The sequence below is a fragment of the Ceratotherium simum genome, chromosome 23 (assembly GCF_057802395.1).
Source record: "Ceratotherium simum simum isolate JZ-2026a chromosome 23, ASM5780239v1, whole genome shotgun sequence".
Classification (NCBI taxonomy): Eukaryota; Metazoa; Chordata; class Mammalia; order Perissodactyla; family Rhinocerotidae; genus Ceratotherium; species Ceratotherium simum.
Genome location: NC_141922.1, coordinates 45,792,378 through 45,817,349, shown reverse-complemented (window position 1 = coordinate 45,817,349; position 24,972 = coordinate 45,792,378). Strand labels below are relative to the sequence as shown.

At 42.5% G+C, this 24,972-nt stretch overlaps 1 protein-coding gene across 11 annotated transcripts in view; it reads right to left on the bottom strand.

Moving 5' to 3' along the window:
- Positions 1-24,504, bottom strand: part of RUNX1T1 (RUNX1 partner transcriptional co-repressor 1) — a 139,434-nt gene extending 114,930 nt beyond the window's left edge. For 3 of the 11 annotated variants that reach the window (XM_087447672.1, XM_087447677.1, XM_014788046.2), the window contains exon 1: positions 24,228-24,504. Coding sequence is in view for 4 of the 11 variants with exons in the window: in XM_014788046.2 (XP_014643532.1) it covers positions 24,228-24,255 (28 nt within the window). In the remaining 7 variants the exon portion in view is untranslated. Of the gene's footprint in view, positions 1-16,377; positions 16,552-16,700; positions 17,243-21,275; positions 23,402-24,227 lie in introns of those variants that run through there. The other 8 variants (XM_087447679.1, XM_087447670.1, XM_087447674.1 and 5 more) reach the window with 4 other exon arrangements.
- Between the last annotated feature and the right edge of the window lie 468 nt (positions 24,505-24,972).

Below are 24,972 nucleotides of genomic sequence, written 5' to 3'. Positions count from 1 at the left end.
ACATGTACACATATATAAATAGTCAAATACTGGGGGTGGGGTGGAGTGCAGGGACAGGAGATTGGAAGTAAATATATCTAGATGTTAAATGATTATTTCTGGAAGATAGAAATATGGGTAATTTTCTACACATTCCTGTATTTCCAATGTGTCTATTCTGAGGTAAAAATATTTTATAAATACAAGATGAATATTAGTGGGAAAAAGAAGAAAATGGATGCTTTTCTTAGATTCAATCATGATATTTTATAACATTTTGTGCTTCAGCAAACATCAACAGAAGACATTCGAGAGACTATTAAAAGGGGACCATGCCCGTGTGGGCCGTAGTTAATAATCTCCACCGAACAAATGAAGGAGGCAAAGCACATACGAATCCCGCGAGTCTACGTCTATTTCTTCCTTCTCCTAACTGCTAAATACCAGGCTCATGTCTGGGCTTATTAACAAAAATGGTGTAGTGGATCTCAGTTTTGAGGCCTATGAAATAACTACGTGGATAAACTTCCTTCAAAAGACAAATTTCTCAATTTAAATGATCCCCAATATAGAATATACTGCTTCACGTTTTAACCTCACTTGTGTCTCTTTTAATCAGAGTATCCTGAAGTGAACGGGGAAAAGTTGGCAGGAAGATAGTGTTACAAAATATTTTAAATGTACATGTTTATAAATTCCTCAATGTTTACATGGCATACAAATACACATTCAAATAACGCACAATGTAAACCTCAAGTTACCCGAGGATCTTCCCCACTCAATTAATTTATGAAACATTTTATCACAATCAATAGGGTAAGTCAAAAAAAAAAAAAAGGAGCTAATGTTTGGATTTCTCAAAATAATGATGTTGGAGTACTATGCTTGTGCTTCATATATTCAACGCATTCAACGGTCTTCCAATATAAAATAATAAAATGAGTAATGGTAATGTGCACTATGAAATACACATCCAGATATTTGTGATACTTATTCCACACTAAAGTCTGTATCACATGCAAATGATAGTAAAATTTCTCTATCTTTAATAACTGCTTTGTTTGGATCCCCAGCCCTCAAATTTGTAAAACCTCATTATGAGGGGAACATATACTGAGAAAAGTTTAAAAACTAAACTCCACCAAGAGTAGAATGCCTCAAACAATTTGTAGTTCTACCAGAGTGTTATTAAAAAGGCTCAACATGTTGTATTACCATGGAAATTGTGGAAAACATACATTCCCAAACAAATATTACTTTTTCTGAATGGTATGAAGTAATGAAAACCACATGTGTAAATCTGCGATCCGTGCAGTAGTTCGAGCTGCAGCTAATAGAAAATACAGAAAGTGAACTCTGCTATATAAAGGATTCTTGTTACAGAAATATGATGTGAAAACCAGATGCAGACAGAAAACCTTAATCACAGATGGGAATGTAATCACTGGCATACAGAATACTTTTTTGATCAATCTTAACCATATGCGCAATGTATTTATTTTCTAAGGAATGCAATAACTTGAGAGAACCTTCTATTTGAATTCAGTTAACCTCATATTTATAATGCTTTTATCTTACTCCCCCATCCCTTCAATGTGTACACTGAGCCAAGGTTTTAAAAGGACGAGTTGCTGGCCTTGGCAAATCATATTTTTATCAGTTTATCTTTCAAAAATTTAATAGGATGTAAAGACTACACACATCAGAATCAACCCCAAAAGAGATCAAGTGTAGCTCCCATTACTGTGCTTCTCAGTCACTGCCAGGGAGCCCTTCGCGGCCCAAACACACTTCTCTAGGGAATTATATCAACATTTAGGGCAATTCTTCCTATTGTAAATAATATATAGTTATTCCAAAAATGAGCCTTTAAACACACCTCTTTTTTATCTATCAACCTGGACTGAACCAAACCCTAACTTTTCTCATTCCTTTCATAAAAATATTTTATAGCATAAAGACTGCTCTTTTACATTGATAAAAATACAATTAGTTTTTCATTCCAAGAGGAATTACCACAAAAGAAACCTGTTACATCATACCTGACTTGGAAAACATTACGGCAGTAAGTGCAGTCGCTGCCATTGGATCAGAGCTTACTTTTGTCAAGGCCTCCACGATCTCACTGGTAGGACAGTTCCCTGCACCCCTGATCCGATCTGAAGTAGTCAGCCGAGCACCATGTATGCCTCACTTTAGGACTACACTCAGCTTCCAACAGAAAGCAGTGGAGACACTATGATACTTGGGTGTCCCTCGTCATAGGTCACGTGAACTAAACTTCAATGTTCCAGTTACACAAGCTTCCTTATGCTCCCATGACATATATTCATCCCGCTTCTCCTTCTCTCTTCTAACTGCTCATCCCGATAGACATCTAGAAACACACAGTCCTTATTCTTGCCTTATTCTGACATTCAAGACCCTCCATGACTCCACATTAACCTATACCTTTCAGCCTCTGCTCCACCCACACCCTTACAGGGTGCAGCTCTTTGCTGGATAAAGCCCCATAGAATGCATCATTTCACCTTTATGGCTTTGTCCATCAACCCTTTCCACAGACTGGCTGATGACCAGCTCCTTCTCAACACTCAGGTTTCATTCAAGTGTAACCTCCTCAGAGATGATTTTCCTGACCACCCAAAATAATGTCTCACCACCACCACCACCAGTGTTCCTGTCATTCTCTCTAACACTGTTTATTCATTGTCTTCACTGCATTTAACGCTATGTGGAATAACCTTAATAACATCTTTCTAATGTCTCCCCCCCTTCCCACCTCTAAACTGTAAGTCTTATGAGAACAGGGGTCTTGTCTGCTTTGCCCATTATTCTAGCCTCTGTACTTAGAACTGTACTTGGCACGTGTAGCCTTCACAAACCTGCCTCTGACCACTCCTGGGGCCCCTGAGCGTTATCTCTTCTTTAAATTGTAAGAGCATTTATGGTCTTTATCAGGCTGTGCAACATGTACCTGCCAGATACTATTCATCAGAGCCCATTCCCACCAGTATTGTACATACATAGGCCAATACAGGAATCACCCAGGGGCTGTGAGGCCAGCCCTTCCACCCACACTGAGCAGGAGGATACCATGATTAAGAACCACAGCCCAAGTCCACACAACTTTTAAGGCGTAAATGCACTCTAGTAGTTTTTGTGCATAGACTTATCTCCCAATTGAGTTTACCAACTGAATTTCCTGTTCAAAGAGATCCCATCTTACTCTCTCTCTGCCTTCAGACCCTACCTCGATGCACTATACTCATTCTGTTGCAAGGGCCAGGAGGGAAGGGCCCATGTTTACTCAACACTGTTGATACCCAGTGCCCAGCACAGTGCCTGGCTCACAGGTGTTCATTCAATACAGGATGAGGGAACGAAGGAATAAATGATAACCAAATACTACCTAGTCTTTCTTCAAGCCACTTCCTCTTATTGTGATAAAGCATTGTTTTAAAATCCTTCAGATGTTATTTTAAAGAATAAATCAACCAGAAGGCAGGTGACCAATCCATGTTTTATTTTTAGTCAAACTGACCACGCAGGATGACCAATGAGTTAATAAACCAGGCAATTTAAAATACTAGGAAATTCTTAAATATCTTCTGTTACAGATATAATTTAATTTTCAATAAAATAAAATATTCTAAGATAACTGTAGCCCACCTATACTGACCACTTAGAAGCCCACTGCATGAGAGCTCTGCTGGAGTGGAATCTCAGCGCTCACACTTGTCAGCTATCTGACATTGGACAAGTCACTTAACCTCTCTATGCTTCAGATGTAAATCTCTAAAGCAGGATAATAACACCTAACTGACCAGCATGATATGAAGATAAGAGATACTTATAAAGTGCCTATCTTAGTGCCTCTAGTGTAAGTGTTGTTTTATTCAAGTGCTTGGTTCCTACCATCTGACAGTAGAAAGGTGGTAGTGCCTATTTTAATGTTATGGTTTAAAGCATTAAAATAAAAGCATCGGGTCACTACTCAAAATTAAACTAGCACAATTATAATCTTTTCCTCTCTGAAAGTCAATACTGTACTATTCGTGATAAAAGTATTTGGGATCAGTTAACAATACCAAAATATGTGGAATTCAGCTGCAGGTCCTAAAACATTTTGCAGTGACAAAGAAAAATATACCACCAACTAATATTTTGTGATTAAAAATTTTTTTTTCCTCATCTAATTTCATCTGAGGAAGATCACCTCTAAGGGATAAGAGAAGAGAGAACCATTATTTCCAAAGACTGGTTTCTCCAAATAAAGGCATCTGTTTCATGCTGGCAACATTCACATGAAAGAAAAACAGGACTTGGAAAGTATCCTCATTCATGGTTGATAGTTACACATCTCAAAAAAAAGATCTCTGATTGTCCAGCTACGAACACGGTCTGGTGGCTGCTGCTCCTTTTCAGCTGATCTCTCTTTCTTTCCTCTTTTTCCTCCCTCCTTCCCCCACCTCAGAAACTTGTAAAACTGTGATATTTTTTAAACTATAAACAGTAACTTTTCTAAGTGCAGTGAGAAGTCTTGATAATTTTCCATTTAGTATAATTCCCACCTGTAGCCTGTGTGTCTGGCCCTGCTCATGGGGAAAATTCCTAGGTGGTAGGATTTGAAGACTTCCAGGAGAGCGGCAGTGAGCCCTGGAACAGAAAAGCCTGGGACTAAGAAAATCTAGGTTCAGACCCTGCCCCACCACTCACGCAGGGTCACCTCAGGCAAGAGAGGAAACCTCCAGGAGTGATTTACAAGTGAGCTCACTCCCAGGTGAGCACTAAATACGACAGTATGTGAAACTCTCTCCAAGAAGACCTCCAGCATGCCTCCTCTCCACATGTATCTGTCTGAAATTGTTCAGTCACTTGCGTTAAGGAACCGAAGGCTGCCCTTCTGAAATCAGCTCTTCACGTGGAAAAGTGACCTGGAAGGAAAAACAGTGAGACTCTTCACCCACATCCGCATTCTAAGTTGCAGAATCTTGGGGTGAGATGGACCTGTCATACTATTTAGGACCATCCCTAGTTTTAAGGCTAGTTCATCAGGCAGCAGAGCAGTGGGAATCCCACACAATGTCAGCAAAGACAAGACTGGGTGGAGAAGGGAGGCGGGGAGAGGAGTACTGGAGATGAAATGCTCAGCCTGGGGATCTGCCCAGAAAACAGACTGGAGAAAGGAGGGAAGTGAACCCCTTCCTATACCTAAAGGATACCCTGGGCGCATCTGGGAGAAGGAAGACTGAGAGCCACTAACATGGCTTTTAGCCTTGCTGGGTCCCTGACCAAAGGGGCAGTTCTAGCTCATAAATATGTCCATATACACAATATTTTCCTTACAATTTCAGGGACCTCATTCTTTACAAATGCACATCTGTGAAACTCAGGGTGAAAAAAATAAAATAACACAAGTTAAGATATACATGTATGAATATGCAAGTGACTCAACCACTTCACAGTTTTGACTAGAGCAGACCCAGAATGGGGGTGTCTTTTTGGTTGCTGAAACTTCCAAGCCAAAATATGGCAGCAATAAGTTGTACATTCTATGATAAGAGAACACAATGCAAGGGGACAAAGGTGGAAAGAGATTAGGAAAGAAACAACACGCTCTTGAAACCAAAGATTTCATTTTGGTCTTGGCAATGAAATATTTCAGAACGGTATTAAGTAAATAACTTGAGTTCAAGGCATGAGCTTCAACAAATATTTAATAAAGCATCAAAAAGTACCCCAACAAATGGGCCGGCCCTGTGGCTTGGTGGTTAAGTGCGCGCGCTGCAATGCTGGCGGCCCGGGTTCGGATCCCGGGTGCACATCGAGGCGCCACTTCTCCGTCCATCCTGAGGCCGAGTCCCACATGCCGCAACTAGAAGGATGTGCAGCTATGACATACAACTATCTGCTGGGGCTTTGGGGGGAAAAAATAAAATAAATAAAATCTTTAAAAAAAAAAAAAAAAAAAAAGTACCCCAACTGTTCGAGACTCCTACCTTCGAGGAGCTTACAAACCAGAAGACAAGTCTGAATCGCATAGATGGTAGCAAAAAGTTGGATATGATAAATTCTATCTTTGAGAAAGAGAGGCCATGAAGGCTTCATAGAGTAAAGTTTCACTAGAGACTTAGGAGAGGACAAAGTGGGTTCCCTGCAGAAATAGGTCCTAATTAAGGCTGGAGTGAGCAAGGTCTAGCAAATCAAGGGTGCTGTCTGTCTTGAACATCTCTATATCCCCAGGTATCAAACAGGTCCAGACTCTCCATTAAGTATTTCTTGATGGAGGTGACCGAGAAGGAACAGCCAGAGAAAGGAGAAGATCCTACAGGGGCTTCTAGAAGACAGTGAACAGTTCCAGAGTGGTCAAGTCAGACACTAAGAATAAGCAACCCTTTACTGAAGGTTACGCTTCACACACATAACTTCATGTAATGCTCACGACAAGCTTCTGAGGTCATGCCTGTATTACCCAGATGAGAATTATTTCCAGATGAAGAGGAGGAGTAGAAGGAGATGCAACAAGTGGTAAAGCACTTGGGGGTTGGGACTCTGCGCCACTCCACTCTGACTGCCTTCTGGCAGAGAAAGGAGCATCACTTTCCCCCAGAAGGGCAGAGTTCAATCCCATGATGCTGTGGTCTCTAACTCTACAGTCAGTGAAACAGGAACAAGATTTGCAAAGACTCAGAGTACTAAGGGACACACAGCAAAAAGTCTTCCAAACACCAATGCCTGAGCCCCACTCTCTTAACCCAAAACAACTACTATTGTCAGTGCTTGTACAGACATCTTCCACAAATAGAGTTTTACGTTTTTTGTACAAATGTAGCATATTATATATATACATTGTTCTGCTCTATGCTTTTTCTCACTTAACAATATATCTCAGGAATGATTCCACATTAACACATATAAATCAGTGTCTCATTCTTTTAAAAACTATAGATTGACCATGATTAATTTTTATCAAGCACAAGTGACAACAGAGGAAAAAAGTCTTAAAAGATTCAGTTCTGACGGATTTTATAACAAAAGTGCAAACTCCAAATTCGGTTAAAGCTCAAAGAGTAAAAAGAATCACCAGCATGTTTCCAAATTAAATGATACTGGATAAAACAAGGTGAAAGATCCTGAAATGATACTACCTTGATGAACCATACCCTAAAAGTCCTCTTACAGGTAGATTTTGCTGTTGGTTCTTGCAATAACTAATATCCCTTAATAGGGGGGATAATCAACAGTGAGCAATTTAATCCTGAAGATTTAATACTGCCTTTTAACAAATAAGAGGAATTCCTTTACTTTTCCAATATGAAATTCCATTTTAAAACAAAAAATCACAGTCCTACAAATGGCAGTATTTCCTTTACTAACTGCTGATTGTAAAGTACACAAAGACAAGTTTCTACTAAACTCAGTAAAATTTTAATACATTTTTGTTCTTTTAATTTAAGGTATATTTGGAAAATGTTACTGCATAAAAAGTGTTTGGTAAACAGACAATGCTCAGGGTACTGAACGAAGGAATGAATGTGGGGTTCCGAGGCCCTTGCAATAACTTTCCGCTCCCCTCCCCACAAGAGTACCACGCCCCAAGTGTGGGCACACCGCCTTGCAAGCACGGCCTCTGGTCTTTCATGAACTCCTTGACTCCTTACTCTCTGGTCCCTGCCTTCTCTCCTTTACATACGCTAGAATTGAAAGAAGTTTGATAAATTACCCTGCAACAAAAGTCCAAGGTTTAAAATATGTAAAACAGTTAGGCTGCTCTGGTGGAAGTTACGGGTCCAGACCCAGCCCAGCTGACCACTCGGTATTCTCCCACATGGCCCGAAGGTACCTGCAAAAGAAGGGAAACTCAGAACAGTTGGAAATCCACACAAGGGGCCACAGCACATAAGGGAGCCAAGTCCCAGGAGATCAGTAATCAACCCTCCACGCAAATCCCACTCTTTAAGGAACACCGACCATTTGACAGCCCTCTCTCCACTTCCCACAATTAGCCGGGCCACAAGAATCCCTGGGGCAGGGACATACAGATGCGTTCCGAGGCTCCTTTCTGGAGGCTGTGACTCTGAGCCACACGAGCCTCTGTGGGTCTATGAGAGGCAGGGAAGCTGCCCCTTAAACATCCGAGGTGATTCTCAAATTCTGGCAAGCTACGCGCACTGGACCCCAATCCGGGTGGTCAACTCTTCCCCTTCTCGAAATCCACCCTTATGCCCTAGTTCTAATTGTATTTCCTTCGTGATGCCTCTTGCATCTGCCTCCTCCTTCTCGTCCCACAGACCCAATCCTGGTCATCCTTCTGAGCACCCAACACCTAAACTGCTGCAATACGCTTCCTGCCTGCCTCGGCCTCCGGTTTCCCCTGTTCAGTCCCTTGAACCCCTCGCAATCAGACCAACTCTTCAGAAAGGCGACTCTTAAGTGGGGCCATGGTTTCCCCTTGCCTGGTACATATTTTTGTTCGAACTTCAGTTTTATTAAGATCTATTTTATCCATGGCATCCTTTGTTCCACAGAAGTCCAACCAGAAATCTAATATGTAAAACCATTTGTTGTAAAAGCAGAACTATTCTGGTTTTACAGCACTAAGAGGACAACTGAAAGGGCCTGAATGCCATCTGGGCACCCTCCATGCCAACTCCCTGCCCTGAGGAGCCCACAGGACACAGTTTTTAAAAATTCTGACTTAGAAGACAAAGCTGAAATCAAAATGCTTGGTACTCAAGACATTTATAATCTTTCTGCTTATCTCCCAATAATCATCCAAGGGTCATTTTTGAGACAGCCACATTAATTTATTCTCTCTCCAACCCACCCATCCCACCCCACTCAACACTCACCCACAGGCCTTTTCCACATCTGGGCTTCTGCACTCCCCATTCCTACTTTATAACTGCCCACAACCCCATTACGATAACTTTTCCTTGATAAATCCTGTCTTAAGACAAGCTTAAATTCCAACTCACTCTCACCTCTAAAGTCTCTTTTACTGTACCATTTAACTGGTAAGTAACCAAGCCCCACCATCTTTTATAGCTATTTAATTTGTCCTGAGAGGGTTTATCATGCAGTGGGAACTGAGTCTACTACCTGCTCTGTGTCTCCATATAACACACTGCTTTACACATAGAAGACATTCATGAAATATTTATTGACTTATTTCAGATTTACAACCAAAAGTAAAAATTTTAATTTTCTTTCAGATGCTCTAAAAGGTGTCATTACCAGGGCTATCCAAAGAGCATATGCCTTTCTTTAAAATAGTCAAATTAGGTCTAACGTATTGCTCATTTTAGTGCTCTCCGTTTACATTTTCCTCTGATATGCTATACCTGCTCCCTCTGGCCAACTCCAAGCTCATCTTGGACAAGTCAATGGAGACTGATCACATTTACTTTCTATTTAGACCCGAACTGACCTACCTACCCTTATTGAAACAAAAGGATGTGAATTCATTGTTCACATTTGTTTCCCATCAGAGGTCAAATGTGAATCTCACTGCTAAATAAATCTAGCTAGAGATGAGAATGAAAATGTGTGACAGGTGGGCAAAGGGGGTGGGTAGTAAAGAATACTTGTCTGACACATGATAAAAGTTACAGACTCCTAACAGTCACTTAAAAAGAACACTTTCACAGGAAAGAAGGATTACTATGTCAGCCTGATAAACACCACAGTTCCAGTCCCAATATCATCTGCTGTTCTTCCCAGCTGTGTTTGCTCATCACTGTGCACATAACATATGCATAGACTCAGAAAATAAACTAGCCGTCTTTCATGACCTGTCCTACAGCTCACATCTTCCTATATCTTGAGGTTAGGGAAAGGAGTATAGTACATCTAGTTTTAACCAAATAGACCAACGAACTTCCTAAGACTTTGTATTTAAAGCACAACTTGCACCATGTTTACAACGTCCACTGGGGGATGACTTCCTAATTTCTGATATTCCACTTGCCAAATCGGATGTGCATTTGAAATGCTCTCTGTGATGCCACTGTGCTAGTTCCCTGGCACAACTCTATGCCACCATTCACAGGTACCATTATCTGTCTACGTTCCTAATATCTCTCCGATCTACCTGAGTGTCACCAAGTGTACTCCCCGCAAGGCTTAGTGGAAAGGACCTCCCAAATTCTCTTTATAATAGCATCTCACAGCTAGTTTTCTCTCCTAGTGCTCTAATAGACCTGGCCACGTCTACCTCATCACCGCTCTGGCAATGTTTCCTCTCATATTAGTGGCCACCTAGCTCTTGAGCTTCTTTAGACAAACTACCATTACAGCTCACAGTAATATTTTCTCTGTTATTTCTCTGATGTAATACTCAATCCAGTCAAGTCAGGTACCAACTAAGGGCTCACTGCAAACATAATTTTAAGACATTCTCCTTTGGGGCCAAGAACTTCAATTTGGCCTCCCACTGAACTTTGAATGCCTATGCAAACATTTCTACGACCTATGAAGCAACAGTGATTCCAGTGGCTTCCATTTCTAATAACAAATAACATAACTTCCAAGTCCTGCCGATCACAGATATTCCTAGTAAACAGTAGAAATTTTCACTGCCATCCTAGATGAGAAAGCACTCACCTTAATCAAATCAGAAGTATAAGAAGGCAACAGCTCCTAAGTTCCAAAGAAATACAGCCTAGGTTCATTATTAGCAATTCACAAATTAGGGTCAAACTTCTAATAATGTCTATATTTTTTACAAACTAAAAAAAAGTACAAAATCAAAGTGTTATTGATAATAATTAGGTTTTTACTCTTTGTAGAACAGACTGTTTCTTCAGACAAAGCAATAGGACAATTTTTTAGTCTTTCTTTCTTAAGATCTGATTCCTAACCAAAGGATAATGTGCCCCTGTTCATTTAAATAAGCTGTTACTTACCAGGTTCTCTCTAAAAAATGGTTTAAAGAGGTCATTTTCTAAATTCCCCTAAGTGACTTAGGTCCAAACCTTGAGACTGTGGGGTACAGAGAATGCCCGGTAAGCACAACCAATCACCACCACGCCTTAGCCTCAAGCCCCCCACTTCTGCCCCACACACCACGTTCATCTCATCCAGCAACTACGAGAGCAAAGTGTAAAGGCTATTTTCCTTGAGCAAAACCTAACATCTTTCATTCCTTCTCACGGCAGAAACAGATTCCTTCCTCCAACATTCACCTCTGAAAAAGGCAGAGTAACGACTAAAATTTCAGACAATCATCTAAGCTCTAGGATGGCTATGAAAAACTGGCTGCCTATTCCCAGTGCCAGTTCCTCACAATGGAGAACAGCGGGGGGAGGATGATGCTGCTCCACACTGACTCCCTTTCCCAGCTATAAGGAGATTAGTAGTGTCCCCTAACTCAGAACTAAAAATATAACAATTTTTTTTTCACTCTCCTAAGCATGGGAAATTCCTGAAAGCCTACCCCCAGTATCATATATAGACACATATATGTGAGAGTTGAGAAGCCTAACAATCACTGAGTCTGCCCTTCATTTTACTCCTGAAGAATTCACCTAAGGGCTGGAATGCACCCCAGGCCACCCAGCAAGTCAGTGACTGAACTGGAAAGGGAACCCCAGTTTATCTATTCGTCAGGGAAATGCACACAGGCCAGGTCCTTCTTTTTATAATACAGCAAGTGCCTTACACTATATAACTACAGTTACAAACACAAGATGGTGCAGAATCCCTCTCCTCTCATCTCAATAAGTGACCAGGAAGTTGGACCTGGCCAACTGGGGGATGCTGAGATCAAGATACAGAGTGACCAACTGGGATGGGATAAGCTTCAGGGGCTAGGGACACTGAACAGAAGACAGTTCCAGAGTGCTGGGTGAGATCAATAGGCAAACAGACTGATTCCTCCTGGCTTCAGTGTAGTGCGGGAAGGCGGTATTCTGATGAGGGAACAGAATTTAGTAACGAAGAAGCTCGGATTAGGAGGTATTAAGGGACACAAACTGGCATACACTTGGGCGTATCAAAGGATAGTCAGCTGGCAGCCAACTCTGAGACCTAGGTTAGGGGCGAGGGCATAAGTAAAGAAAGCAGTGGATGCATGGATCCTGGCTGCTACGGAGAATACTAAGCCAGATATTCAGAGACTAAGGCTCTAATTATTAGAACTCGGGAACAAAGTAGGCAATTAATTTTGAGAACACAAGGAAGCCTCAGTTTTCCAGATTGGGGCCAAAGGTCAAGCGAGAAGAGCAACCACGGCCAGAGTCTTGAAGCGTCAGGTTGGAGCTCTTTGAAATGGGGAAAGTAAAATGCTGGTTAATCATTTACTTAAAATCAGTGATGACAATGTATGTGAAGATCAACTCCGGGCTTACAGCAGGTCTCTAACATCTGTCAGTTCTTCTCCTCTCTCCCAACACCAACAACTAGGTGGCAGCTCTTCAAAGCCCAGAGCACATACCAAAGTGTGCCAGGTGTTAAAAGATTCATCAGTCTAGTCACCACATTTCCTCAGGCACTGAGAGCGCGGAGATTGTTGGACAATGGGAAAACTTGACATTTGTGCCCGCCGCATTCAACAAGGTCTATGTTCTAAAGGCCTTATTCACCCAAATACTGATTTGTCTTCGAGATCTTGACCAAAATGAAAGCTATAAAAACAAATGCTTACTTTATTCCTTCATGAGTTACATTATACAAGTAATTCTAATTAGAGTCATCCAAGCAGGGGATTTTAAAAAGTAGGTCTCTTACGGTCAGTGAAAATATTAGTGGTTCTAAGCAGCATTGATGGTTCCAAACTTTTTCAAAGAGGAGGCTCTCATGCCTTAAACCTCAACTGTGGGGCATTACTTCACCAGTGGTTCTGATGATGTAAGAGCCTGGATATCATTTCATAAATATGAACATTTTGAAAAGAGCAATAAGAAGCTCTCCCCTATTGATGCCATATAAGGCACTGAGGCTTCAATTTCAACACTGAATGTGGCTTCAGCACAAAGACAACTCATTAGAATATCACGTACAAATGAAGAGACTGTGTCTGTAAAACAGACTGTCTTATGCTGATAGGTGATTCAGCATCACTTCTTGAGAGTGGCCAAGTGTTTGGTGCTGGACCAGGGAATATACCCTCAGGGCTTCCCAGGTCTCTGAAAGATATGCCAGCACAGCATGCTGCAGTTTGGCTTCAAATTGGAAACCACATTCCTTAAAAGCATTATTCTTTGATTGGCCACATACACATAATCCCAAGCACACACTCAATGCTGTTCCTCAAACTACCTCTTCTTTTGCATTTCAGAAGAAACACTGCATTGTTAATACCCAACATGCTCATGTGTCACAATGTCTGTCTTCTCCTTAATCCATTCTGGAGATTTCTCTGGGTTTGTCTGTGAAGAGTGTGTCTGACAATTCAAGTGCAAAGCCACAAGCTACACAGCCTCTAATTGATCCTAAGCAGCGATCACATCTCACCCTGGACAAATTACTATAGCCACAAGTCAACCCAACTGCAATTGTGGATAGAGTCAATATTGAACCTGCTCCAAATTTCATCAGTCTTCCTTCTACCTTAATTCTCTATGCTCAGCTTTACACGGATACTATTGCCATTCATTTTCTTACTATAGGGATGAAGTATTATTTTTATTATGATTATTTAAGATGTGTTAGAGTTTTCTTAATTAATACTGGATGATTTAAAAAGAACATGTCTTTCCCAGAAATGTCGCTAGTAAAATGCATCCAATTTTTCTCTAATGTGGTGCTTTCCCTGTCCATAAGACTTATTTGATTAGCAGTACTACAGAAGCTAAAGCTTTTGTATGCAGGCACTCAAGCATAATTTAATCATTTTATTTAAGCATGAAAAAAATTATTCTGAAAGCCTGTTAGGTAAAATATCCCTGATTAGTTTAAACTTACAGCTGCAGGTATATTAAAGGTGAAATAAATCACAAAATGCTCAGTATGCAATGGAATAGTATTAACTTTGTTATAATAGTCGGCAGTAAGTTAAAAATTGTAGTATCAGAGAATGTAAGGAATAACTCTCATTTTAAATAACTATATTTAAACAGGTTATATTAAAATAAATTTTGTTTTGTGTGAACCCTTTTTATATGACCAGGATTTTCACCTATGGAAACCTCTTTCATAGTCAAACAAGACAAGGTCCTAATTGCATAATACCATTTATCTTCTGAGGATAAAACTGCCAACAAATGAAAATGCACATTAGGCAAGAGATCATCAGAATAGAAAATTGTCCTTTTTTTTTTATTTTTTTGTTTTTTGTTTTTAAATAACCCACTCACATTAACAAAAGACTGCAGTAGCTTCCAAATTATAGGTTGTTATTTTTAGTGGAAGTAGTTCAATATTCATATTGGAGCAGATGTAGCAGTTTAACAAAACAGCTCTTCAAATCCTGCACAGATTGAAAACAGGAAAACTGATTGCACTTTCTCTTATCACTTTCCTTTTCTGAATTGACACTTTTGGCCTTCTGAAAATTTACACATGGCTTTCATTTCAACAGCACCTGCTGATCAAATAGAAACCTAACATTTTCATGAAAACGGTATAAAGGACTAGTTTTGTTTCAAACACTGTAAAGGGCATCAGTTGCCTACTTGATGGCAACAATTGCTGTGTACAAGGCATATTCATAATAGTTGTATATTTTCATTAAACTTTTAAAAAATATGTAAAGTCCCTTCTGATTTTCTCCATCTTCACTTTTTGTATGATTCAAATTTCTTTGACTCAATGTCTGCTTAATACCTAGTTTTATTATGCAAAGACTATACAAAATGTGTAAAAGGGTAGATGACACCAAGAAGATAACGAATAGTTAGTATTTTCTCTGCCTCTGCTTGGAATACACATATATTTATCTTTACATATTACTGTCTATGCAAGCACAAAAATATATACACCCCGTCTTCACATTCCACCCACCAAAAGAAAACAGGAAACAAAAAGTGAAAGTCAGGCCCTGTGTTGGAAGGGGCCTTACACATGCTTTTATCAGATACAGATTTAGCAGGCGCGTGATATCTGAGTACCCCAGACTGGGGAAGAACGGATGTCACCAGAGCACAGGCTGACGAGCACCTAAATGATGTGATCAAACACTCACTGTAAATACCTCTGGAGAAGGTAAAGGTAAATCCTGGAAATGGGTATCCTTATATGTAAAATATGCAAGATTGGTAGCTAGGCTGCTTCTCAGATTTTTTCAAGAAAAGTGTTCCACGTATTTCTCCGGAACACCCAATTCCTGGTAAAATTAAAGATGCTCCTAAGACATGCTACCTGTTAGTTCTTAGCTAAAAGAGCTCTACCCCTTCTGAAGAATTCCGGGCTGTCCGATCCCATTCTGTCTGTCTGGTGATAAGGTAACCTGAAGGCAGAAATGACATACAGTAATATACGTGCCACTCTGGCCAGTCAGTCTGTGAATCTCAGTGTTTCCTCATGCTCACCGAGGCAACAGCAGACCTGAAAGGTCAATACGTTCAGTCAATGGACGTGACATAATGGGGCTCCATTGTCTTACCCCATCGATCTGCTGCTGTCAGCAAGGAAACGTGTCCCCCCCCCACCCCGGGCTTGAAACAAATTTTAATTAGGCTTCTAGTTACTGGATCATATTTACCTATGAAAACACCTATCTCGACAATATGTAGGAGGCAAAGCAATCATTTTTTCCACTTTTATCCATCTTAAGAACCTTCCAAAGTTGATGCTATAATTTTCTGAAATACACTCATGAGTCAATAAAACATTTTTTTCCTTTTTCAAACCAACTCCAAGGAAAAAATTCCATGGCTCAAATCCAAAATACAAATCTATCTAACAGACTCAGAGTGATGTTTTTTTCTCTAGACCTAGCTGAAACCATACTATAAAATGAACTAATTCCACATTAAAAGTAGGCTTCATTTGCTCTTCTCACTCATTCAAGTACACCGTTAGCATCAATTCATCGCCCACTCAAAACAAGTCACACAAAACCAAACATGAATGATCAATTCCAAAAGCCTCTACCCTTTTTGCTCAGTTTAGCAATCCTAAACACAGGGGTAAATGAAACTCCTGTTAAAATAAGGGTGATGGTGCTGAGAAGGGCAGTGGATGGGGGTGAAGAGGAAATAATACACTTAAGTCATTCAAATTTTGCCTAAGTTCTATGGCCCTTCCTTGCACCAGAAAAGAGACAGTCTCACCTTAAAAATAAAAATGGACTAATCAAGTTGTTAAGCAGCTTTTTCTCTCCCCTCTTCATCTAAAGGCTTCAGTGTCCAGTCAATAAATAATCTATTGTTCCCCCTTTATCGAGTCTCTTTAAACCTATTCAGACTGGCAAAACTAAACCCAATTAAAGATAAGGCCCTCCGGTAATCTCACCTCTGTGAGTCCTGTCTGGATAGCAGAGGTGATGGGAGATAGCGGCCAGGCCAGGACTGATGCCTCCTCCTCACCCCACACAACAAAAGGCAGATTTCTCTTTCTCCCTCTGCTAATCTTTAAATGTAAATTCTCTCCGCCAGCTAAGAGGAGCGACAGATAACATGTTACATCTTCACTTCTCCTGGTCTTATCGACTTCTGAATCATTTGGAAAGGGAGAGAGGGAAAGAGAAAAGCAGCCTCCCCGCACTCCCCCCCTGCTCCTTCCCACCCCTCCTTCCTCCCTGCTCGCCTCCCCTCCCGGAGGTTCACGGAGATTACCTTCTGGCAAAGGAGCGCAGGAGAGGCGGCCGCAGCCGAGGCGGCACCCAGACCGCGGCTTTGTATTCATTAAACACACATCGGAGCTTATCAGAAGTAAAAGCCTTGTCAGGATGGCACATTGTGTGTGAGTGAGTGAGCACAGGAGGGAGAGGAGAGAAGCCAACGTGCATCAGGGTGATTACAATATCAGCAGGGCCCAGATGGAGGCAGGAAAATAAACAGAGGGTGCGTGTGAGACAGAGCGGGAGAGGAGGAAAAGTGGGAGAGAGGGGGAGAGAGAGAGAGAGAGAGAGAGGGATGAGACACAGGCTGGAGGGAAGAAATCGAGAGGGATGGGGGGTGGAGACTCAGGCCCCAGGACGGGGATGGCAAGTGGGGGCAAGGTACCCCAAGGCTGGCTGAGGGTTGCCTGCATTCCCAAATCTGCCCCTACTCCAGGAAAAAAACAGAGGAATCTGGACTAGCAAACTGTATTGTCCTGCTCCAGGGCTAAACTGTGAATATTTTGGAGGTTCTCTCAAGGTCAGTGGCTGGGGGGGGGGGGGGGGGCGGCGTCCAGAGCTCTTCTTTGGCAGAGCATAACAATGAGACATTCACCATCTCACCTCCATCCAAACAGCCACAATTTGCAAAACAAACCTAGTTGAGTCCTCACAGCAGTTACACAGCCTTCCAGACCAACCTCAAGTGGGAGTTCTTGTCCTTTCTTTGCTGACCCTAATACTCTAAATTCCAACCGCCCCCCCCCCAAACCAGGCATACAGAGACGGACACGGGCAGATATAAAATATCTCCCTTCCCTGGGCCTTAATGTGTCCCAGCAGGACTTGTGTCCCAGCATCACTGTGATAAGAAGGGCCACTTGTGATTGGTAGCTACAGGTGACTCAAACACCTGCTCCACCTCCAGAAACTGTGTTGGGGGGAGGGAGTTCCTTATGTGTACATCTGAGAGCCTATTTTGGAGGTGGGAATTTGAAATTGAGGCAATCAATCTTGGCTTGAGCTGCCTCACAGCTCTTCATCCACCCAGAGCCCGAGAATCAATCAGAGAACAAGCAGGAGCTAATGCTTGTCCGTCAGACCAGAGTTCATCCTCCACCCCATCAGGGTCAGGAGGGAGATACACCTGAGTAGTCCCGTGGGCACCTCTTTTCACTTTTAAATGCACCCATCAGACAATCGGAGCATCTGATCAGGTCCTTAATGGAGTGCAGATAATGCAGCAAGGAAGGTTATTTTATTGGGGGGAGGGGGAGTATTCGGTTGTACCGTATTTCAAGGCACTGAAGCTTGGTTAAGAAGCTCTCAATGCAGGATGAAGAGAGAGCTCAGAACGGAGTAGCCAATAAACTGCATAACCGTTTGTGACACACATTGTAGCCCCAGCTGCAGTGAAACTTCGGGTTATAAAATAGTTTATGCGTGGGGTCTCAATATAAAGGGACTATATGGTGGGGGGGAGGGAGCAAGGCTAGTGAGTAGAGAAAATCATAGAAGAGCAAGAGACATGGCAGCAGCCTCTTAGAGGAGACCAATCTGAAGAAGCCCTTTAGAAAAGGAGCAGAGGCATTGTTTAATCAAGCACTCTCCTCCAAAACACTTAGCCAAAAAATGGTTTTATGTATAGTGGATACTCCCTCCACCACTCACCCATGCTCCCACCCCAAGAAAAAAATTAAGGGACATTTGATAGGTAAAGCAAAGTGAAAAAAGCTGGGCATAGGTGGGGGAAGGGCATGTGTGAAAAATCTTGTCATGCAATGAATGTCAGATAAAAAGGGGTCTGCCACAATCCTCCAGTAATCCAATAATGTGGAAAACCTCGTGGTATCACTGAGATGAGAACAAGGTAACATTTCCCCATAAATCTTCAAAAAGTGACCAGGTTCAACAGTTAGAGAAGGGTGCGAAGGTAGGAAGTAAACCATTTGGCAGGGTACGCTACAAAATCGAGTGAGCTCTAAATGGGTGAAAATCTGTCATTCTCACATGTTTTAAACCTAATAACAGATTTCTGAAGTATCATTTTAGCTTTCAAAAAAGGTCACCTTTCACCTTTTCTCTAGCTGTTATAGGAAACTGCATTCAGAGTAACCACATGCAACCACACATACCTTCCTTTTCCTACATCTCAGGCCAATTTGGACACAGACTATATGCAAATGCCTATAAACCCAACGCAAAGCTAGGAAGAAAAAAATACAATTTAAAAAGGCCCACTAATTTTTCCATTACATGCTCTTTGAAAAAATGCTATTTAAAAAACAAACAAAAAAAATACACTACTACTTTCAAACCCAGAAAAAGCTTACATTTTTCTTTAAAAAGCATCCAAACACTGAGGGCATGAAAAAAACTGTGCAAAGCTAATCTGCCAATGTTCTTATTTTGTAAAGGCACAGTATTTCTATTACTACCTTGTTTGTTCATTGACTTTTGGCTCACAGTTATAGAAAAGATCAACCAATTCTCAAATGGGAAGAATCCATGACTCTCTTCCAAGGCAAACACTTTGCTACAAAGCTTTCAATTTAAAAAAAAAAAAAGGCAATATAATAATCAAGAAGTATAGTCTCAGAGTAAGTGTACAACAGAAAGTGGTTTCTATAATCACAGCTGTCTTAAAGTCTAGGCTGGAGACTAGAAATCTTAATTTCAACTAGTTCTTTTCTTAATAATAGGTTACCTTCCTATAAAAGCAAGAAGTCCATCTGCCCCAGGCAGATAAGTTTTGAAGCATTAATTCAGATAAAAATCTAGCATTTTCTTTCTTTCTTTGAGTATGTGAATTCTAGTGTGCTATAATGTGAGAATTCCAACATATGACCATTATGGCATAATATCTCATTGCTCAGCTTGCCATTATTTCATTTGTAATTCTTATGTTAATTATGTTCATAATTACTATAAACAGATGTGGTAGACATTCATGTGACCTTTTATTGCAGAATGCATTCCTCACTCATTTTGCTTTAATTTCTCATGTCTGTGAAACTGAAATGCAGAGAAAAAGAAAAAGGCTTTCTAATTTTCTAATGTTTTGTATACCTAAGTTAAAACAAAACCTACCTTCCACTCCATCTGCATTTCAAAATATTAGAATATTCTTAACATTTAAGCTGCCTTACAGCACATTTTTAAATGGCACACTGAACCTCACTGCTGCTAAATTGTAGCTATGGATGCCAAACAAAGGCTAGCATCCGTGTCTAAGTTGTTTGTCTTTTCTTTAATATCAAAGGTTAATGCAGCAGAATTGCGCTTCAAAACCAAGCGCCTAGCAGCTACATAGCGATTTATTCACTCATAACTCAACCATCACCCTCTTTACACAAAACACATTTACAATAAAATCAGTATGGATTTCATTAGCTGAAAACCTCCTCGAATTTCATTTCTTTGGCCCTAATCTATAATTAGTGTGGACAGACAGGTGCAAACCCTTCTCTTCTACAGATGGCTACTGGAAATGGTGCAAAGTAGCTCCTTCTGTTTAAACAACACAGAGATAACCTGCTCTGTCTTATCACTTACAATTACCTCCATTAAACTGAACTAATGTTTGCTTTAATAAAATGTTCACTGTTCTCTAAACATTATTTAGGAACTCTTATATTAATGGCCGTAAAAAAGCGAAGTTGGAAGGTGTCTCTTTAGATAATAATAACTTATTCTGGATAAAATGTTTCCATTGATGGATAATACTCTGAGTTTCACAAAGGTCTTTTAGTTGATTTAACATTTGCTATTTTGCTTACATAGGGTCAAATATGATATTTTTAAAAGGCATTTAGGTGACAAGTGATTTAACAAGTAAAGTGGGAGGAAACATTTTTGCTGAAGTTTAGAAGTATGAAAGGTTTAATTTCTTTCTTATAGATTTTAACTTGTTATTGAAGTATATCTCTTAAAATCCTAGATTGTTTTCAAAGGATATTTATGTTAACCTAATTTTACGTATTTAACTTCTGACAGATTGTTCTGAAAGCTGTATGAGTTCATCATTTTAAGGCACATTTTAAAAATTAAGTATGAATGTAAGTAAGCACATGGTTAAAAATAACTCCATTCCACAATAAATAACTTCTATAAAGCCAGAGATTCCTTCTCCCTGCTTCTGCTACTGATAAAGTCTGTGGATCACTACATGATGAATAAGGTGTCCATAAAACAAAGAACTTTTAAACGCCCAAACAGCAACAAATAAATAGCTTTTCTTACTGAACTTACATAACTTACAGTAATAGACTCCAGTAAAACGCAACTGGCTCGTTTTTTTCACATGCAAATCCTGCAGGTGCCAATTTTTCAGACTGCTTTGCTATGAAGGGCTATGTTGCCTGCATAAAACCTCAATGAAGAAGGCTTTGCATTCAGTGCCTGTCAGCTGATGTTCATATCAAAGAAGTGAGAAACATGATTTGACAGTGAAGAATGTCCTAAACTGACAACCACTGACCAGCATTCCTATTGGAAGTATTTCTTTCTTGAGATCCCTCTTCAACGTTAAAAAAAATTTTTTTGGCTAAGCTTCTATATTACAATAAAATAAATGATAATGGCACCTTACATTTGTGTAGCTCTTTGCAATTCACGAAGTGCTCTTTTATCTGCAAATATTTAGATTGATATCCTCGATGGGAGAGCACATCATTGAATCCTAGCATCAAGAACAATATTTTACTTTTCTACAGAAAGGAAAAATGGTAAAAATATTAAAAAGCTGCAGTCTTGTAGCTGCCACACATACTGTCCTACTATTTCCAGCAACTTCATATTTAATAGTGCAGTTTGCATTGTCTTGTAAGCAGAATGCTTATTAGAAGGTCCTTTAAGGATAATTTTAAAATCAAATTATTAGCAGGCATTAGTGGGTCACAGAGACTAAGTCTACAAAGGAAAACATCATTTCAAAGACTTCTCGTCTGCTTTGAGTTGTCCAAACATTAAAGAAAAAATAGACTGTTTTCTCAACTGCTTTTATTACGTATGAACTGGCCACTGGAGAAACTACATACTCAAATTCTCCCACTCACCATTTAGCTTTTCAAATAAAGTGACTGCTGTCTAAATGGTTTACAATAAAATTATTAAATGCTTAAACAAAGATTTTTAATATAAAGTTCTTCTCTTAGTATAATCTTAGAAAAGTCAGTTTTTATGCACCCAGAATGAGCCTGATGCCTTGGTTATTTGGTTGGAATTTTGTCTTTTGAAAGAATAAACCTAAGAAATATCAAATGCTAAATACAGAACAAGTTAGGCAATGATAGACTTGAACTTCCTCAACATCCACCCTGGCTGCAAAAAAAGCCTGGGTCAAACTAAAATTCCCTGATTAATACTGAGTGAGACTGTCAGATCTCTCTTAAAAAATAACAATCAGTAAAAAAAAAAAAAAAAAGAGAAAAAGCAATCAGATAGCCTATCTATGCTATCTGAAAGCCCCCATGATGTTAAAACTAGACTTTAAGGATAAACCAGGGGGGAAAAATCCATAGAATTATGAATTTGCTTCTATGTGTACACATTACAGCTGACATAAACACCGAGGTTGGGGCTATGATGGTTTAACAAACAATGGTGTTTGTTGACCTTTTCTAAGGAACTGTGTGACAGGAGAAAGTGGGCACAACACAATACTCAGATGGTCAAGGCAAAACGCTGCCATCAACTAAAAGGAGGCCCCCAACACTAACAAACCATTTATCACAGAGAAGCTGGTCAATTTGTATTCCAGTGAGTGTGGACTCACTGGGCACAGACCCAGCTCCACTCCCGTTCTGTGCAACGGGAGGGGTATGATAATAAGAAGCCACTGAGTGCACTTAAAAATGGTACAGATGTTTAAAAGGAGACTGGGAGGGGGAAAAACCCTGTAAAACAGATTTCAGCTCACACAGAGGGTAGAAAGAAAATGCTTTGGTCAGCAACCCGACCTTTATCAGGGGATAAATCAATTTGCAGCAGCTGTGGACAGCCATTTATATAAAGGCCCTGGGCAGATTAATTAAGGGAAGCGAAGTTAAAAATTCAAGGGGGCTCCGAGTTACATTAAGCACATGAAGTTGGACTGGAGCGGCCTCTCCAGCTCTCCTGGTCTTCACTCCGTCGCCCTGGCCTCGGTGAGCGCTCTGCAGAACCTCCTCTACCGGGAATACGAGCCATTCCTTACGGCGCCATTCTCCAGGTTCCCCCAGAAAGCGGCAGCCAGACTGCGGCGATGCGATTTGAGGCGCCCACTGAAAAAAGCTATGCTCAAAAGATTTCTCCACTGTGCTTTACGAGGAAGAAGGAGACCAAAGGCTGCAAGGCTCCCCAGCCAAATCCTCCAAACTGAAAGGCCTGGGGGCGGGGGACTATTTTTAGTAGCAGTCTTGGTTCACGTCCTACTTCCCGGAATCACAGTACTCAAACTTTTCCAAGGGTTGACCGCCCTTGGAAAGGAAAAAAAAAAGTTTCAAAAAATGGATTTAAGCTCCTTGTGCCGACACAACCGTATCTGCTTAAGGCATCCTGGCCAGCGCAGGGTCCGCCCCGGGAAAGGGGTCTGGGTGCGCCAACCAACCCAGTCCTTTCAGGTTCGCAGCGAGAGGGGTGGACTGCCGGGCCCGGGGCACTCCTCCACCGGACCAGGTTTCTGGAAAACGAAAGGAATTCCCCAGAGCCCTCTGGGCTCCGCCGGGGGGGATCTGCAGGGCACAAGGCTCTGCTCCCCGCTCAGGAGAGGCGGGCGCCGAGTCGGGGCTGCGACGGGAACCCCCAGGGAGCCGGGGCGGTGGGGCCCCGGGGGCGCGGAGGTCGGGGCGGGAGCGACGCTGCCCACCGACCCCCGGCGGCAAAGCCCCGGACGGTACCGGGCGAGAGACGCCCCTGTCCGGAGCCACCCACAGGCACTCAGGGGACCGCCGCCCGCGCGTCCGGGGGCTTCTCACTCGAGCACCCCAAACGCCCCAAGAGTAACAGCGAAAGTTCGCGGGCGGGCGCAGAGCGCCTGGGTGCCGCCAAGAGGACCCCGATCCCAGTCGCAGCCGGGTCCCAAAGTTAAGATTCCGCCTCTCTTGCTCCTAGAGCTAAGTTTTCCACAAGCGAAACGAGCCTCTCCCTTCCAGTTTAAAAACCCCAGGATGCGGGTTTAGGGCCACCTGCCAGACGCACCGTGGGCACCTTCACCAGTTGTTCTGCCGGGCAGAAAATACATGCAGCGCCTTCCTGCTCACATATCGTGATCATGGAGAGGAAAGAAAAATTACTGTAAAAAGACAGTGCGGGGAAGCTAAGAGTCAAAATCGCATCCTCGGTTGACCCATGAAGTTCAGTGTCATCGCAGACTGGAGTCACCCGGGATGTTCCTCTTTGCCCCGGTGCGTGGTTCTACCCTAGTTGAGCGACAAATGGAGCCCGAAGCCTCTCCGCCGAATAACCCAAATGAAGACGACGGTCATCAGAATAATTAATAGCAATAGCCAAGGGCCCGTCCCCGCCGCCCGCCCGCCGGCCCAGCCCTCCCGCGGGCACTTACACTGCACAGGGCCGGAGAGTCCCACCATCCGCCACGGGCTCGGAGCTGCAAATAAAACTTCCCGTCTTCTCCGCCGGCCCGCGGGGCGAGGGCGCGAGGGCGCGGCGCAGCTTTCCCCGCGAGGCCAGAGTGTCCGCGGCCGCTCGCCCACGCGCGCTCGCCACGAGGCCGCGGAGTCGCTCCACGAGGCGCCCACGGCCGCCCGGCGCTGCACACAGCGAACTGCGGTGCAAAAAGCCCGGGGTCGGGGATGCCAGCCACACGCAGCCTCCACGCAGAACCCAAGAATTGCGGAGCTCCGCTCCCCTCCTCCCGCCTCCCTCCCTCCCTCCCTCCCTCCGCTTTTCTGTTGCTGCTGTGGCAGACAAATGTGATGTGGGGCGCAGGGAATTGCCACTGTCACAAGCGGCGTCTGCGTCTGCCTCGCCCGCCCTCGCTCACTCTCGAGGAAGGCGACGCATTTATCTGCAGGGTGGCCGGGCGTCCGCCGGGGAGCAGGAGCGCCGCGCGCTGTGCGCCGAGAGCGCCCGCACCAGGCCGGCTCCGGCGCGCGCCCGCGCCCCGGGCGCCGCAGCCGCTCGGGAGGGAGGCGGCGGCGCGGCCGCTACCAGGTGCAGGGGGGAGGACCCGCGGCGGGGCGGGGGGGAGGTGGAGGTGGGAGACATCTGTGTCGTGCAGGGGTCACGAAGGTCAAGTATATGTTAACAATGGGCAGGCCCGGCGCGCTAGGGCGCGCGGGCGGCCT